Source organism: Hydractinia symbiolongicarpus, chromosome 1 (assembly GCF_029227915.1).
Source record: "Hydractinia symbiolongicarpus strain clone_291-10 chromosome 1, HSymV2.1, whole genome shotgun sequence".
NCBI lineage: Eukaryota > Metazoa > Cnidaria > Hydrozoa > Anthoathecata > Hydractiniidae > Hydractinia > Hydractinia symbiolongicarpus.
Genome location: NC_079875.1, coordinates 4119554 through 4138312, shown reverse-complemented (window position 1 = coordinate 4138312; position 18759 = coordinate 4119554). Strand labels below are relative to the sequence as shown.

The window sequence follows — 18759 nt, the reverse complement described above, 5'->3', positions numbered from 1 at the left end:
CTGACATAAAATTTCATATTTGACGTCATATATACATATTGTAAACGTCAGTTTAAAAATCAAGATGGTACAATTTCGCCATGGTCACCGCGCATTTCATCAAAACAGGTTTCCAATGGTTGCACAACAAAAGCAAAAGCACTTACTTGTGAAGGGTTATAAAATATCAGATGGTAGCTAAGCGGTTGGCATTTTGACTTTTTGCAAAATTCTAGTTTGAACATCGATCAATCAAAAACTACGCTTTATTATTAACCAAGGATAGCTTTATCAGTTCTTAAAAGTACTGTTGTCAATCATCGTCCAACGAAGGAGTGTATTTAAAGCTCCCATATGAGCTATGAAAGACATGCACGTACAACAGCCGCTCAATTAAACAATCGCCTAAGATATTATTCTCATGCTGAACGTTGCGGAAAAGATTGATTCATACCGATTGAACCCACGGTCCTCAGATTTGACACAACGGCGAAGCAAATCTTGCCCACCCTCGTTCCAAAGGATATTTGTCTTTTTGATATGAGAGAAGGCGGCTAAAATATACAAAAAAAATTATCTTGGTAACTACAATAAACGTTCTTATAAAGTTTTAGAAAGATATTGTGCTTTTTTACTAACAGGTCATGGAAATAATTACTTAGTATAGCTAAATAAGTATTTCCTAAATGAAAATTTTGTTTTCAAATTTGTGATGACCAATAATTTTAAGAAATCTTTTGGATCACGTCCTTACCAAACTTTTTATGCTTACCACTTATACGCCAAAAATCCGTGTCTCAGCATTCGAGACGACAAGATGTGGCAGTTTTATATAAAAGAAATTGCAAGTGTTAAAACAGGGGCGGCGCCACCAGGGGGCTGGAGAGGGGGTTTCAGCCCCCCACCTTTTTTGCTAAGTAATAATTTTTTATTTTCTGCATGAAAATTTATGTTATCCAACCAGAGAACCTGCAGGTTATCTCACTAAATAGTGTTTTAGGACTCTAAATATGCGCTGGCTTCCAGGGCCTTTGCCCCTGGACCCCACCAGGTGGCTTACAGCGCCCCCTGGAACCCAGCTGTTTCGGCAACTCGCCTCGCTCGTTGATTGTCACTAAAATCTCAAAATCTACCACTATGCCTAAGACCCCCCCCCCCACTTTGGAAATTGTGGCGCCCCTGTAAAAAAACATTCCGACACATCTTTATTTTTCAAAACATCATCATTAAGCAAGTGTGTGTGTCTGAAAACTTCATAGCATCCTATAAATGGAAAGTTTGAAAATCAGGTATCCCTTTATTTTATTTACAAAATTTTTGTACATGCATATTTATTCTAGTAGGTTAAAAGCAGGACCAAATATGGGATACCTTATTTTCGCAAGAACTAATTTTCGTGAGAAAATTTTCGTCCTAAAATTTCGCGAATTGTGCAAAAAACTCAATAAACACCATTTTTATGTCACAAATAAACAATATGCGTACAGTATGTATTAACTAGACAATCACAAGTTTTGCTTGACTTACAATTTTCTCTAAAAAACAATCACACTTTCATGTTGACAATTGTGTTAAATGCAAGTTTCAAATTTTTTTTCTTTTTTAATACTTTGATAAAATTTATATATATATAATCAATTTTCTTCACTAATCAATGCTTGATAAATTTGCTGGATTTATTTTTAGAAAAATAAATATCGAACTTATTTTCGCAAATCTTGTTGTGAATGTTTTCAGGAGAAATATTCTGGGAAATAAAAAGGAATAAAAAGTATATGTCCTTCTTTTGCTAAATTTATTTTTGTGAATCAAGCTAATCTCGAAATGTTAAGACAGGGCTGTTCGTTATTCCACCTGTCTACGTTTTATGCCACTGTCGTCTTTCTTCATGTCCAACGCAACACCATTACCTAGTCATCGCTACTTCATTAAATCTAAAAAGTGCTGATAAAGTTATGTTTACAAAAATAATCAATTAAGGTAGGATGCGCTAATCGTGACCTGAACTAAGGAAAAAATCGTCAAAATTATGCAAAAAGCTGGAAGCCAATCGTATTTTAAAATCCGGCCAGCGATACGGAAACAGAAAAAACATCCGGAAACGAAGGTGAGGGGTACCACACAGATGATCTGATTGTGCCGTCTTGGCTTGACTGAAGCATGCAGCTGAGCCAGGCTGAAACATGCGTACTGCTCAATTGGCTGTTGTTAAATGCATGTGCAAATTTTTGTGGTGTCCAATTCGGCTTTGCTTGACTCTTACGGAGCTGAGCCGGCGTGCTGAGACTTTTTGTGAGCTTGGTTCAGCACAAAACAGCTCATGGCTAACGTACTTTCTCCTACTTTTTACTTCATTAAAGCGACCGTAGTCTCCAAAAACCTTTTTTACTAAACAAAACTTTTCAAAAACAAGACGTTGTCCAAAACAATTTTTTTTCCATTATCTTAAATATAAACTGTTTCTTGATAATACATGCTTTATCGTATACACAAATATCTCACAAATCTCTCATATCTATAAAACGTATAGAAGGAACTAAAAACTGAACTTCATTGCGAGACTTTTAATATTAGGGAATTTACAAAAAATATGCTTCTAAAAATGTATAAAAATATATCAAAAATATTACATAAATATAGGATCTGAGGTCAAGGAAGACATATCTTTCAATTCGTTTATAGCATACTGGGCACCATTTTGAAACTTCAGCCAAACAATAACAGAAAGTGCGAAAACCAATCTAACTGTTTTACACACTAAATTTTTTTTGTTGCATGTTCTTCCTCATGAAGTAGAACAGTGTGGCCACGCTGTTTATAGAACACGAACATTCACTTTTAATATAAAATTTCCAGCATCGCGATATATAGCTTTTAGTTCTTCTTCTATTTCTGAATTATCCTTCTTAATATCTCCTTTAATCGCAACGTTGTAACTTCCCGGAATAAGATAATCAGTAGACTGCAAACTCGTCCTTCCGTTCGTACCCGTCACCAACTCAAATAAGCTTGCATTCCCTTTGATTATATTATAGTCCATATGACCAGTCATATCTTTAAGTTGCGCCACTAGTTTCATGAGAGAAACATGTGGCTTTGTTTTATGGCTTATCACAACGTGAACTGGTTTCGTGTGCTTGCTTGTCGATCTTCTCCTTCGGTACGCAAAACCGCCGTATGGTTTGTATTGCTGTTGCTGAAATCCACCTGCAGGGAAGCCGCTAAACCCACCAGTTTCTTGCCTTCCCCCTGTGTAAGGAGGAACGTAGGGCTGTCGGGGGTTGTATGCATTCGACCCTCCACTCAAAGGAACGGAGCCACCACCTATAGCACTTTGATGACCTGGCTGACTCTGTGTAGGTTTACCGCCCAACGGAACGCCTTCTTTCGGTATATCGGATGTATCACAACTGAAACATGTCGCTCCAGTTGCCACGCAGTGTCTACAGTGCATAAACAAATAATGAATAAAAAACAGCTCATATAAACACAAGAAAAAATAAAGCAAGTCAACTCTCGGTTGCCGGTTAAATAAAAACGTCAAATTTACAGACGTGAACGTAAACATACCCTCCAGTAACTGGGAAGTAACCTGGCGGACATTGACATGCAAACCCGCCTCTGTTATTCAAGCATCCAAAAGAACAAGGCGATAGAGCACACGCGTTCGTATCTAGAAGATAAGTTTTAAAATTCAGTGACAGCAAATCTGGGTAATTATTAAAATGATCTCAAAACACGTAAGATATATTACCTTGGCAACGGCCTCCTTGATATGTGTAACCAGTCGGGCATGTGCATTGGTAGCTACCAAGAGTATTGATACATGTTGACTGCCCGCACATATTCTGACGACATTCATTCACGTCTAAATATAGATGAAATATAGTTTAAATGCATCGTAAGACGAAATGTATTCACTTATGTGTAACTCAAGTTACATTTCGCAACACACTCTTGCTGATCTTGCTCCTTCCTTCTTTACTTAGATTTTAGTTTGCTTGCCGACTTTGTCTATATTTTTGTTAACTGGCACTTTTTCGGAATGGAAACATGCTCAATTGGCGCTAATACTATTGTATTTTATTGATGAAACAAAACAGTACATCATCGTGGTCGTCATGGCAACAGTTAGGTAAATTCCGAACATCATCAGTAGTAGCAACAAGTAAAATATAAGAAGCAACCTACCTACGCATTGGGTGCCGCCAAACTGATTATAATATCGATAAAACCCTTGGGGACAAGCTGCACCACAGCCTTGTGGGACACCAATACATCCGCCAGGATTTTTTTTATCTCCACCGTCAGTGATATCTGCAATGAAATTGATCATAGGGTGACATTGTTTACATCTTAACTAATTGTACAAGATCGAAAAAATCTTTAAGTGGTGCTTATATAAAAAGAAGGGAAAAACCGCAGCATTGTCCACCCGCACGACACGTGGTCAGCTTACGTTCCCCGTAAAGTTTAATTACAACAAAGAAATGTATGTCGGGAGTAAACTTGAAAGAAATACGTTAAAAACAACGAAAATATATCAATACTTACAAACACATGATTTTTTTGTTTTATCAAACTTTAAACCTCTTCCGCATAAACATTCGTAACTACCGACAGTGTTACGACAAGTGCCGAGTCCACAAATTCCAATCTCGGTACACTCGTCGGTATCTAAACATCAGTTCATTAAATATACAAACTTTTGAGACCGGCACATATCAAATATGTGAATGACACGAGCTCGAAGAATTAAATGGGTTCAGGTAGGGAAAATACCCTATCGCATAAAACTGTCAGATTATATTTTCGTCGTCGCATAAAACTGTCGGATTATATTTTCGTCATCGCATATAACTGTTGGATTATATTTTCGTTAGATGCTACTAATTATTAGACACATATGCGTTATTTTTTAAACATTTGTCGGATTAGAATTGTCGTCACGTAAAATTTGTCACTCAGTTTTAAAAAGGAAGTGTAAAGGGTTACATACCGATGCATGTTTTCCCAACCATTCGAAAACCAGCTGGACAGATACATTTATATCCTCCCACAGTGTTTTCACATCCATTTTGACAATCGTGGTTACCAGTGCTGCACTCGTCTTCGTCTAAGATAAAAAGTAGTTGAGAAATATGAATATAAGCGCGCGAACAGTTACCACGCTCCTCCACTGATCTCCACTCCTCCGCATTTCACTTTGAGTTGTACAAAATCAAGAATTTATTGTGTCTGGGTAGAGTCGCAATTAAAAAAATTCAGCCGCCATTATGAAATGAACTCACCCACGCATTGTGTTTTACTTTCGTTGATGACGTAACCTTTAGGACAGATACATTCGTAACTACCATCTGTATTTCTACAACCGTTTGGACATTTTGATGTACCATCGTTACATTCGTCCTTATCTAGAAAGAAAAGAAATACAAAACATTGAAATGGTATCATATACGATGAGCAAGGCTTACGCAGTCGGAATTTACCTTAACTTAAAACATCCCCCATATTCTGTTTTTACCTAACCGAACAGAAGTGGAGTAAAAATATAAAAATTGTTGTTGTTTTTTCTCTGTTATAAAGTAAACATGGATATCAAAAGATTTGATTTGTTGCTTTTTTTACTGATAGTTATTGTAGCGCTCTTATATGGAATAAAGGACGCGCGGGCTTATGTAAGGGTGCATGGTCTTGAAAATGTAACTATCCAAAAATGAAAATCAAATCACACCTTCGCATTTTTTTCCATTTATCGTAAGTTTATATCCAGCATTACACATACATCTGAAACTATCTATAGTGTCCATACATTTTCCGTTCTTGCAGACTCCAGCGATAAATTTGCATTCGTCAACTGTTCCTAGAAAATCATTTCCAAGCGTAATTACTTTTAATTACACATGATTTTAACCATCATTTTGATCAGCTTTTCAAGTTGATGGCGTCATTAAAACATATATCTATAACTGTTTGCCGCCCTAATCAAATTTATTTATCGACGATCGTGACAGCTAGTACAAATATAATGCATTAACTGTCAGGAAAGATTTTCATGAAAATCTTCCGCTGACAAATCAAATGCAAAAATACTTACTATTCTTATAACCTGTACATAAACTCCTTCCTTCAGCTGCAAAAATAAAAATAACCAGTTAATCTAGCTGTCATTCTGACAGTAGAAGACAGACGGGCGAACAAAAATGACAAACAGATAGACACAGACAAAACAGGTTATGACACAAATTAAGAAAAAAATTATATATTTATTAACAAAAATGCTTTTCTTATACACAGGATATTGCAAAATGATTTTTTACTTCAACGAGAATCAAGGACACAAATAAAAAAGACTTACGTGTATTGAGACTAGGACATGTTCGACAATCAGTACCCCACGCAGCTCCTCCACCACTACAACAACAATCGCGTTGAGAAACTTTCTCCATCTTACCAGATGACGCTTGACAAATATTATCAACCACGTTGGAGAAACATAGTCCCATACTCTTGTCTAGAATGCAATCCAAAATATAACAAAAGCGTCACACACTCCTCAGAGGTCTATTAACTAATTCACACATGCAGTGTGTTATCAAGAAATTTGAAGAGGGGCGATAGGGCCGTAAGCTGAACTGGAAATTTCGTGAAAGGTCTTTAGCTGAACTGGAAATTTCGTGAAAGGTCTGTTATTTATTACCTTGACAAAACTTTCCATCATCACTTCTCATATAGGGTGGAGTGCAATCACATCTATATCCACCTTCAATGTTTTGACAAAAACCACCAGGTCGGCATAACGTCGGGTCGTTCAAACATTCATTTATTTCTGAGAAAAGAAAACGCATTGTCAACTCATCCTCGCTGTAATGCGAATCATACGTATTTCATTACTTTGTCAACATACATTAAAGGACAACATTGAAACAACTAATAAGAACAGCGAAGCATTCCTGGAATTAAGAACTGGCAAACTTTGATATTTTTTAGTTCTTAAGATATTTAGGTTTTTTACATTTGAAATATGGAAACTGTCATGTGATGGCTCTGACAAAAAGCTGATATTACAGTTCTACCTGTTACATCGTTAACACACTTTCAAACATATATCAACTAGAGTACAAATCCACACCTCAAATTTTATTCTTGTAAAACAGAAATACTTCCGATAATCATCTACATACCTATACATCGTCCACGTATATCTCTTCTATAACCTTTTGGACATAAACATCTATACCCACCAATGATATTCTTACATCTGAACGGACAGATTTGAGGTGTTTCGCATTCATTGATGTCTTCACAGTGTTTTCTATCACTTCCAAGCTTAAATCCTTTTGGACAAGAACATGTGTACGAACCGAGTTGGTTGACACAACGGAAAGCACATAATCCTTTTTGCTCAGCACATTCGTCGATGTCTATAAATGGAGAGTTTATAACTTCCATACAGATTCCACTATATGGGAGGTAATACCCATATAAAAAATGAAAAGTATGCGTCAATTTATAAAGGTTTTCGTTTTTAACATTTTATAACGATTCGACTATTATAGCTGGTGATATGTGAGTTCAGCCAACTTTTAAAAAGAGTGTTCAGGAATTAGGAAATCGCGTATAGACAGTCAATCCGTTAGCACTTATTTTGAATTGTAATACCAGGTAAGCATGTTACATGAGCAAAGATAAAGACGTACCAATACACGCTGGCGAGTCAGTACCAGACCTAAAGCCCTGTTCACACGAGCAACGGTAAGAACCAATCAAATTAGTACAATTTCCATTTCCGCATAAAGTTGAACCAGGTGCACATTCATCTTTATCTAAATAATCGAGACGGATAATTGAATAATCGAGACTGAAGATATATAAGAAAATGCAAAAGAAACTTGCACTGTCAGAGATATATTTAACAAGAATGTAAAGAAACACATAATTGTATGTGAGACCATACCAATACACTCTCTGGGATTCTCTGGGTTTAACACAAATCCTTCATCGCATGCGCATCTAAAGCTACCATCAGTATTGACGCAATTACCATTGATACAAGTACCAAGGTTGGCTTCACATTCGTTGATATCTGTGAAAAGAAAGGTACAACAGTCTACAAAAACTGCTAAAGTAATGAAATATTAGTTGTTATTTTTACATATTTATCAACTTCGTATGTAACATCAGGGATGTCTCTATAATAAAATGATTGGCATTTTTCGCAAAAGTCTAAGAGAACAATTGTTTCAGGCATGGGGACATAATGTGAACGAACAGAAGGAGATTTGCACGCTTAGATATGAAGGAACATGGTGTGGAATACATTACCATAAAATTTTTTATTTTAATTACAAACAAACACAACGGGATAGCTGTCAAAAACAAAATTACTTTCGCGTCCAGAAACAAGATAAATAAAAAAATTACGATTGGTAGTAACAAAATTAACTTTTACCAACACTGATTTCACGAATCAAAATAAAAGCTTTTTGCGCGTAAATTGCCGGACGCGAAAATTCTAGCATTAAGATACCTGTGTTATTTCGCGTCAAGCCAACTCCATTAGGACAATAATATTCAAATTCTTTCGTTCCTTTCTCGGGACAAAGTTCACACGGATCTCCAAAACCGGCTCCCATACTACAGCAACATACAGATTTCGTGATGTTCAATCCATTCGCTCGTGTGCACTGGTTATTCTCCAGTGATGAAAAGCAAAAACTTCTTCGGATATCTAGAAATATTTTTCGTACATTTAAAAAACCCAAAGTTGTCAAAATAATAAACTAAATAATGCATTGACTACAAATTTTTTCAGTGTGTACACACCTGTACATTCACGCCCACTCTTATCAGAAACAAAGCCTGGATTACACAAGCATCTAAATGTACCGACAACATTTACGCAGGTGCCGCCATATTGGCATCTATTGTCTTCGTCTTCACACTCGTTTATATCTGAAATAGAAGAGAAAAAGAATCGGTATAAATAGCAAAAAGGGCCAACATTCTAGAAACAAATGTATTCTTATCGGCAAATAAGTTGTGATTAACCATTTTTTACACAGCTTAAATAAAAAAATCTTATGACATAACTGTGAAAATATTTGGAAAATCACATGGCATTTTCGTGCTAATTTTATCGCCAATTTATGATAAAGAGAAGGTCTAAAAGTTTCTATCTAATTCGTTGCTACAACATAAAAAATATGTAGGAATCCAAAAAGGTAATTCCAATCAAACATTTATGTATACAGAATCCAGTGACATTCCTAGGTTTATCAACACCTCATTTCGTACTATTGTCATCTATACTATTCACTAAATTACGATGAAGAAAGGGTCAAGATTTTTGCTGAAGCTTCCACATTGATAAAAACTTTGAAGATGTTACAAGTGTTGTTAGTAAAATGTTAAAATGAATTTTTACGCATAAAATTTTCAAATTTCATGGAAATCCTTAGGTTTCTCAGGAATCTCATATTGCCAAGAATCCTGACAACTCACCTTCACAAGAACGACCATCTCTTGTTTTTTCAAATCCAGGATTACAAGTGCATGTAGCACTTCCAATCGTATTTCTGCAACGACCATTTTCACAAAAACCTGCTTCTCTGCATTCGTTAATATCTGAAGAGAAAGAAAAAAAATGTTTTCAATGCTGTACTCTTTTACTCTTTAGATCGGATAACTCAGTCGGTAGAGCACTCGCTTGAGAATCTTAAGATTCCGGGTTCGAGACCGGTCTCCTCCAACTGCGCACGTGACAGTACTGCAGCTTGGGTAAACTGATTTGTGGAGTAAGAAACTGGGAGATGAAATTAGGCGTGCAATCTCCCAGCTGTAGCGCAAACAAAAAGGAGAGAAACTCCCCCGCTTTTTGACCGATACCGACAATACGACCCTCTAACTAACGTAAAGTTAAGGGGTATCCTTAGCTTTACAGCATCAATGTAAACGTAAAAAAACTACCTTGACAGGATTGTTTGGTTGCATCCTGTTTGAATCCATCATCACATTCACACATGAAACTTCCAAACAAATTATTACACGAACCGTGACGACATAAGTCTGGGTAATCAAGACACTCGTTAACGTCTGAAAATAAAAATTCATTTATTCTTTATATTTTGCAAATATAAAAATCATTTGAAGTCACACTACGGAGGACTTTATTGCATCACGTACAAATTAATCACTGGTGCAGTTGAATAATAATGCACCGGTATAAATCGTACAATTAAAAAAATGTACCGGTATAAATCGTACAATTAAAAAAATGTACCGGTATGAACAGTACAATTAAAAAAATGTACCGGTATGAACAGTACAATTAAAAAAAATGTACCGGTATGAACAGTACAATTAAAAAATGTACCGGTATGAACAGTACAATTAAAAAAATGTACCGGTATGAACAGTACAATTAAGAAATTGCTTTTTTATAAATGGTACAGACAACGTACCGACACAATCTCCAGCAGCGTTTTTCTTGAAGCCATTGTTACAATCACATCTGTAACTCCCTGGTAAATTGACGCATGCCCCGTTCTCGCAAATATTCGCTTCCGAACATTCGTTTTTATCTAGAAAAGAAAAGTTGTCCGAGTGAAAATCAATTCTAAATGAACAGTTTTGGTTTAGCAGATCAATCGAAATAAATATCAAAACCAACTGACAGGAGGAGACGTTCAGGAACTTTAAATCTAACCAATAAGAAACACGGTAACAATACCTTCACAAGTTTTTCTATTAGCGGATTTGACATAACCTTCATTACAATCGCACAGAAATCCTCTTCCATTTGGAAGATTGGTACAACTTCCATGTTCACAGTAACCTGGCGTCTTACATTCGTCCATCTCCACGCATTTCAAATTACTACCATCTAGCTGCATCCCCTCAGGACAAGAGCAAAAGAACGCACCCTCGATATTGTTACAAGTACCTCCATCACAGGGATTATTTTCACATTCATCAATATCTAAAGAGAAAAATTTTCTTTAGCAACATTTTGCGTAATCAAAATCTTGAGGTTTTTTCTTATTTAATAAATTCCACCCGCGATGAAGTGTGACTTTTTACATGTCCCACATTTCGGGTTAAATTTAACTTCGCAGACGGCCCATAAAATTTTACTTCGGTCTTTTAGACTAATCTAATTTGACCCTACTCAAACTTACTATCCAAAAATATTACTTAAAGACATACTAAAGAAACTCACCATAACATTTTCTTGTGAAGTTAACAATTGCTTCTTTAAATCCCTGGTCACACTGGCATCTATATCCACCAATAGTATTTATACATTTTCCTTTTCCACAAATCTTTGGAGAGTGAAAGCATTCATTGATATCTAAATGCATTGTTTCATTTTTAAAACGTACACTTAAAGTCCGTATCTTATTTTTCTAAAATAAGGTTTTTCTAAAGTTTATATTCGAATTGTACTTTGCTATGACAGACAAGACAATTCTATTTAGTTATTAATATGGTTTACATATTGCTTCTGAGGAAACATACCGTTTTTAGGGTCAATGGTAGTCACTGGTTTATCGGTAGCTCCAATATTGCCAGTTCCAGTTCCATTACCAGGTGATTGGGTTGGTGGTTTTGATGGACCTATGGGCGGTTGACCGGTGGGGATGGTTGGTAAAGTTGGTTTCCCAACACACAGAGCCTGTCGCTGACCTAAGAAAAGGATGTCATAAAATTGTACAACCATCAAAAGTATTTTAAATGTATTCAAACTGACTGTTAGCTATGTACCTGTTCCTGGCGCCGGACAAGCTTTGCAGTCCGGGCCATATCGTGAAGCGGAATTACCACAACAACATTGACCAATGGTATATTGAACCGGTAAGGCTGTCACACATTTTCCAGAAGGATTTATGGAGAAAAAATAACACGGGTAGTTTCGGTTGTCTAAAAGAACAGAAAAAGCGGATGAAGCAAGAAGATACATTTGTACGAAGTTAGGATCGTTGAATTATTAAGCATGTGGTATGCAGAATGATGCAATTTTAAACCCTACCTTGACAGAACTTTTGTTCTGTATTATACGTGTATCCAGCTGGGCAAACACATTCATAACTTGGCTCGCGATTGATGCAGCGAGCGCCAAAACCACAAATACCATCAGTTTCACACTCATCGATATCTACATAAAATTTAAGATGAGAAGTAAAGGAGTTGTAATACAAATTTAGTTCCAGTGCAAGAGAGAGAGACCGTTTTTAATCTGACAAGGCAATAAAAAGAGTGAATAATTGAATTACGAAAACAATATTTTATTTGTAAGGCGTTCAAATGCACCTACCTTCACAAGTCATTCTTTCTTTGTTAAATTTATAACCTGCATAGCACGTGCAAGATATTCCCTGTTCTCCTGTATCCACACATTCACCATTTCTGCAGTAGTTTTCTAACACATCGCAACCGTTGTGCTCTAAATAATCCATGTGGAGGAGAGTTATGCAACCAAAATTTACATTAATTTACATTAATTTTTTTAATTTACATTAAAGTTACATTAATAAGAAATAATCCTAGCTTTGTTAAAAAACATCCAAACCACAAAGAATATCGAACACGTTCATGTCAATTCAATTAGATTATTTAAAACCAGGGACATAAAAGTAATTGGACAACGTTTTTGAAAACTACAAGCAGTATATACTCACCAACACTCGACAGATTGGTAAGATACACAGGCCACTGATTACCAGTTTCTAACAAGCCCGTATTTTAAATTGACCCACACTGTGCTGTGAAGCTTGTATGTTCGTGAAAATTGGGCAAAAAACACAATAACCATCAGAAATTTAGTCCTTAGTCTGCTATAAATATTGTTTATCTTGACAAATTCTAATTGCATGCATCTAATATAGCAACGGCTTGTGGAGACGATTTTCCCCATTTTTTTCTGTTTAAATATGTTATTTCCCTACATCGAAGATATGATTTTTCGTCACTGTAGTGTGAATGACCGACTTACTGTTAATTTTATTGGTTGTTTCATTAACATGGGTTGAAGGACCACCAGGACATAAGGATTTGTAGTCAGCTAAAACATTCCAAAGAAATATGTTAATAATTTTTTGATTGGATGAATTTTAAAGACACACGAATAAACAATAATTTTCAGCAGATGCTCAACTTGCAATGTTAAACCAACTTCGTGACATTTAGTAAGGATAAATTGCTAATTCGGTAAGTATTCTAGGTCCTGAATATGCAACCTTATTTTTTTTAAAAAATTACACCATTTGGTACAAAGTGGACTAAAGTAGATGATACATCGCAACCTTTTTGTGAACAACAAAACCAAACCTGTATGCATGACCGGACAAGCCTCACAAGCTTCATTAGAGTCGTCTTGCCATGCTGAACCATCTGGTGCCGAACAACAACAAAATTGCTTCATCATTTGTTTTGATGATAATTGCGCCCCATTACAAGTACGTTCGTCGACAAACTTTGAATAACAGTAGCCCATTCTCATATCTATCAAAAAAAAGGAGACTGTAGAAAATTTTGCCTTCAAAAAATTGTAGTAAACATGATGTGGCTAGCACAAGAGAATTTACACAAGAGTGTTTAAATCTTTGACATTAAATAGAGACATGTTGGAAGTCAAGCTGAATGATAAACTTCATATTCCAGATATTTCCTCTCAACACACCTCACACATTACCTATACAACCTGTTTCATTGGAAATGGGCAAAAATCTTTTGGATTTGTCCCCAAAACCTCTCACACATGACCATACATCCAATTTTACTTGGAATTAGGCCTAAATCTTTGGACATTGCCACAAAAACCTATTACATTACCTATACATCCAGTTTCATTGGAATTGGGCATGAATCCTTTGGATTTGTCACAAATACACTTGTACATTCCCATCATGTTTTTACACACTCCATTTGTACACATGCCAGTAAATTCACATTCGTTTATATCTGCAGAATGAAAAAAATCTCGATTATACAAAAATGGCAAAGGGAAAGTTTGAAACGTAAAAAACATGAATTAGTTGTAAAGCCAGCTACTTTTAAAAGAAAAATAATTAAAAAAATAAATAAAGTTCTGCAAGAGTAATCAACCTTCATGTCAGTGAACTAAACAACTAAATATATTTTTATACAATATATACATATATTTCTTGATGTTTAGCATACGTGGTATTCTTAACCCTATTTGGTATGGGGGGCATAAAGAGCCCGCAGCATTTTCAAAGTCTAATAACTTTTTAAATACTGGATAAAATTACCTGAAATTTTGTGACTTTTCCTAACTTTTATTGGACTTACGGAAAATAAAAAAAAAATATTTCCAAAAATTGTCTTGTCAATGTCACTTTGTTCTTTTTGACAGGTGGTCATATCAACTTTTTTATTGTGGCACTAAATATAAATGCTTTCTAAACTAACCAGTTGTATGAATATGGGATTATGTATGTGATAGTGACCAAAAGTCATCATACAATATTGACATGCATACTGTGTAATTTGCAGACCGGGATATTGGTAATTTACAGACCAGAATGTTTGTAATTTCCTATTTCTCTATTTCTACTGCCATGTGATAACGTCATAGGTCATTTTGTCCCATGTCAATCCAAATTGTCTTTATTGAGTAGCTACTGACGTAAGTGCTAATAGATATACCAGGTTTTATTCCATGACAGCTACTAACACTAAGGTTCTCAAACATAGTTTTTTTAAAAAAAATTCTTGAAGATTTGAATTCTGATCGATTTCCATTTTCTCCTTAGAGAAATCCTTTGTTTTTATACCACCTGTTAATGTTGCTAATAACATCTTACATTCTTATATTACTTTTTTAATGACTAGTACTAAAAAATAGTTTTTAATGAGATAAAAAAAAGAATTTCCAAGAAAGACATATTTTCTTCAACCATTGTCTCATTATGACGTCATCACTTCCTGTGATGACATGTCAACCTAAATATTTTGTCACTAATTAAGTCACAACATATTGATGCTTCTTTGTGTCAAGTTTTGTCACTTAAAACCAAACTGAACAAACGTTACAGCCCGCGGGCACTTTATGCCCACCCCCCCCCCCCCCCCCTCATACTTACAAGGGTCAAAAAAGCCCATACCAAATAGGGTTAACACAAAGAATTACATTGTAAGTGATCCAAAAAAATAAATGCGATAAATATAAAAAAGGGGAAATCTAGGATATAGTTACAAATTATTGTTCCTTTTTTTTCAAAATTACACCCGCATTTCTGCTTTTCCTTAAAACTCCTGTATACATTACTGATGCACAACAACACAAGGTCAAGAGAACAAGAACAAGAATTTTCACCTATACTACAAAATGTCTGGTTTATTAAAAAAAATTGGATACAAATTTATAAAAAAAAGAATAACAGTTTAAACAAAGTACACACACTTACCAACGCAGTTTATCTTTGTTTTATCCAACTGGAATCCAAGTTTACACTGACAAGTATAACTACCCTCAGTGTTTATGCAATATCCGTGGTCACACACGCTAAGATTTGGATCAGTACATTCGTTCTTATCTACAATAAAATTAAACTACACATAGAGATTCTACATTTTGTTAATGATATCGTTGTTATGCAGTGGGTACCAGCACAAAAGTTTTGTCGTACTATGCTACTATATTATGAAAGTATAATTTTCAAGAGAAGTAATAGCAACACTAGTAATTTTTTAACTCTTTTGGCTTTAAAATTATCAGCAGCAAAATAAAGCATAAAACTTTGATTCGATGCATAGCTCCTCAAATGCTGTAGGTCTATATGATTTGAAAACTTAACATTCTTCGTACCATAGAGGGAATAAATTGACTAACAAACCTACCAAGACATTTGCGTCCATCTGCTGAAGGTTCGTAGCCTTTTGGACAATCACATTTGTATCCTCCAATTGAATTCATGCATGTACCAGGTCTACATAATTTGTCATCAGCCAAGCATTCATTGACATCTAATAGCAGATAGAATTTTTAATTTGAAATAACCAGACAACTTGGTTGGCAGACTTGTATTAAATACTAACTCTTTTACCCCGAGATTTCATTTAACCCCAACTGCTGATGGATTGATCCTTACATTTGTACACTGTATATATTACTTATAGGCTATTAGTACAGTCACAATTGGTTGTTTAACTAATTGGGCCAATAAGATTTCCAAAGTTCGAAATTTCGTGGATTTGCTTTAGCATTTGCCAACCATTGAAGCCAAACTAAAAAGCTGATTTATATCCTACTCCTACCGTAAAATTACCTTTTCTTGCTACCAGGTTCTTAGTTTAGAAAAGGGAGAAAAAACGTCTGGCTCATCCAAAAACACAAGCTTTTAAAGGACAATTTTTTAATACCATTTAGATAATATTCAGACTGCCCAAAGGTACCAAAAACTGGGAAATATATGATGCTTTTAGATCCGAATCTTGTGTATTAAAGAAATAGCCCCTTGACATTAGTAACCAAAGTAAAAATATCTTTATTTAAATATACCTAAACAAAGTTCTCCGTCGCCAGTAAATCCTGCTTTACATTTACAATTAAAACTTCCAACTGTGTTCACACAATCTGCATCTTGTGCACAATTAGCCAAACCTAACGCGCATTCATTTGTGTCTTTGCAAGTCTTACCATCCCCGTCATATCTGTAAAAATATGTTATCATCGTGCGTTACAATTGCAAAGTGAACAGAACTTAGTTTAGTTTTCTGTACTGTTGCCTTTTTTTTCCTCTTTAAACAGCACGAGTCAGAATAAGTCATGTACTTCTTTTCTCAAGTTAAAAGTTTAACCAAACAATAATAATAAAATTTGATGACCAATCAAATCCCACGAAAGAATTATAGTGTTAACACCCTTAAACATATATTGACTTCAACAACTTGGTGCAAAATACAGTCAGAAGTAATGCATTATTATTTAGATAAACGCATAGACTTTTCTGGGTAGGATTTTATTTTCTCTTTAATTCTTTTTATTTTTTAACAAGAATAAGAAAGTCATGCTGAATAAATAAACAACTAAATTCTTTAATCTTTTGGCAGCATACAATAACACTGCTTGTGACGAAAAACACTCACCCTGATTTACATTGACATCGAAATGATCCAACGTTATTGATACATCTTGCATCGGCATGACAACCACCATTTTCTTCAAGTTTGCATTCATCAATATCTAAACACAACACAATTTTTTTTTCTTAAGAAAAACAAATAGACAAGAAAAGGTAAGAGAGATATTGGGTAGTTTTATTGGATAGTTTAAAAAATGCTAAAGCAGACCTGTAATAAAGGATTATTTCTTTTATTTTAGAAAAGATGTTGAGTCCATCAAAGTGGTATTATAAGTTCTTGTACAAAATTGTCATTGTGGATAGCGGATACGACACATTGATAGGCAAAATTAGTATTCATCTCACCTATACAAACCATTGCGTTTGTTTCTAATTTATATCCACGTCTACAGTTGCAGAGATAAGAACCGGCTGTGTTTAAACAATCACCATTTTGACAGGCGTTAGAATCTACTCGACATTCATCGATATCTACGCACGCCTTTCCATCACGTGACACTCGATAGCCAATGGTGCAACTGCAAACGTAGCCACCAACAGTGTTTGTGCAGCGGTTGCCAACACCACATGGTGTTCCACGTGCACATTCATTAATATCTAAAAGATTTTTTAGCAGTTTGAAATATTAGGGACTGCAGCCTTCAAAACTAGCTTAACCATAATATAAAAAATATATTTATTTGTACAATGTGCGATTTCCAATTTATATGCATTATATTTTCATAATTAAATAAGGTTACTGTACCAGTACAAGTTTTTCTGTCTGCTCGCAATTCGAAACCAGATCGGCAACTACACCTGAAACTCCCATCAGTGTTGGTACATGAATACTCACATCCACCATTATTTGTAGAACATTCATCAACATCTAAAAATAAAAAAAATAAAATTTACGTGGCGCAGGTTAAATGAATTTACATTTAAAAATGAGGTCCCGTGTTATGCAAACAGACAAAGCGCTGGTAAAAATTTTTAGAAAACTCTAAGCTACTAAATCTACCATACAAAAATTTTTGTTTGTATGAAGTCTGTGAATTAAAGTAAATGCTGTGATGGTCTTGTAAAGTGATTTCTTGCCACAGGACAACCACAATAAAACTATCACACAGAAATTCAAGTTATTCTTACTCACCAAAACATTTTTTCATGTCTCTACTTGGACGGTAACCATTCAAACAACGACAATGATAACTTCCAATGAAATTTTGACATACACCATTTGGACAGATTCCTGGCTGTTCACACTCATCAATATCTGTTACAAAATTTGACTTCAATTAAAACTTTATTCCAGATATGTTATACATCAGCAAAAACGACTCATTTAGGAAAGAAAATTTTTAATTTTGACATATCAATAAATTAAATTTTGAAAAAAAACTTCAAGACTCACCCTCGCAAGCATTTCCATCACCCATTGTTTTCAAGCCTTGTGGACAAACGCATCGGAAAGATCCGGCAGTGTTTACACATCTACCACTTCGACATGGCAATGGATTCATTTCTACACACTCATTAATATCTAGGAGAAGAAAACTCAGAATTATGGCATATATTTTCGTGCATATTTTACATGTTACTTTTCATACTCTTAGTAGCATAATTCTAAAGTTGGGGAGGGTGTTAATAAATTCAAATGGCCGAATTTATATCTTAAAATTTAAAATAGGGG

At 35.1% G+C, this 18759-nt stretch overlaps 1 protein-coding gene across 5 annotated transcripts in view; it reads right to left on the bottom strand.

Moving 5' to 3' along the window:
- Nucleotides 1-2402: 2402 nt before the first annotated feature.
- The window catches only part of LOC130631408 (fibrillin-1-like), a 39701-nt gene continuing 23344 nt past the window's right edge, over nt 2403-18759 (bottom strand). For all 5 annotated transcript variants that reach the window (XM_057444395.1, XM_057444398.1, XM_057444397.1 and 2 more), the window contains 36 exons: nt 18481-18609; nt 18220-18342; nt 17833-17955; nt 17433-17684; nt 17092-17188; nt 16505-16656; nt 15844-15969; nt 15411-15539; nt 13813-13941; nt 13309-13482; nt 12974-13042; nt 12296-12424; nt 12011-12136; nt 11746-11901; nt 11500-11667; nt 11201-11332; nt 10712-10960; nt 10443-10562; nt 9949-10074; nt 9484-9606; nt 8806-8934; nt 8510-8710; nt 7937-8065; nt 7680-7805; nt 7164-7403; nt 6680-6808; nt 6338-6493; nt 6077-6112; nt 5714-5842; nt 5271-5393; nt 4979-5095; nt 4534-4656; nt 4171-4296; nt 3734-3847; nt 3550-3652; nt 2403-3422 (listed from right to left, as the gene is read on the bottom strand). In XM_057444395.1, coding sequence (XP_057300378.1) covers nt 2795-3422; nt 3550-3652; nt 3734-3847; nt 4171-4296; nt 4534-4656; nt 4979-5095; nt 5271-5393; nt 5714-5842; nt 6077-6112; nt 6338-6493; nt 6680-6808; nt 7164-7403; nt 7680-7805; nt 7937-8065; nt 8510-8710; nt 8806-8934; nt 9484-9606; nt 9949-10074; nt 10443-10562; nt 10712-10960; nt 11201-11332; nt 11500-11667; nt 11746-11901; nt 12011-12136; nt 12296-12424; nt 12974-13042; nt 13309-13482; nt 13813-13941; nt 15411-15539; nt 15844-15969; nt 16505-16656; nt 17092-17188; nt 17433-17684; nt 17833-17955; nt 18220-18342; nt 18481-18609 — 5441 coding nt within the window. In that variant the 3' untranslated portion in view covers nt 2403-2794. The remainder of the gene's footprint in view (nt 3423-3549; nt 3653-3733; nt 3848-4170; nt 4297-4533; nt 4657-4978; nt 5096-5270; nt 5394-5713; nt 5843-6076; nt 6113-6337; nt 6494-6679; nt 6809-7163; nt 7404-7679; nt 7806-7936; nt 8066-8509; nt 8711-8805; nt 8935-9483; nt 9607-9948; nt 10075-10442; nt 10563-10711; nt 10961-11200; nt 11333-11499; nt 11668-11745; nt 11902-12010; nt 12137-12295; nt 12425-12973; nt 13043-13308; nt 13483-13812; nt 13942-15410; nt 15540-15843; nt 15970-16504; nt 16657-17091; nt 17189-17432; nt 17685-17832; nt 17956-18219; nt 18343-18480; nt 18610-18759) is intronic.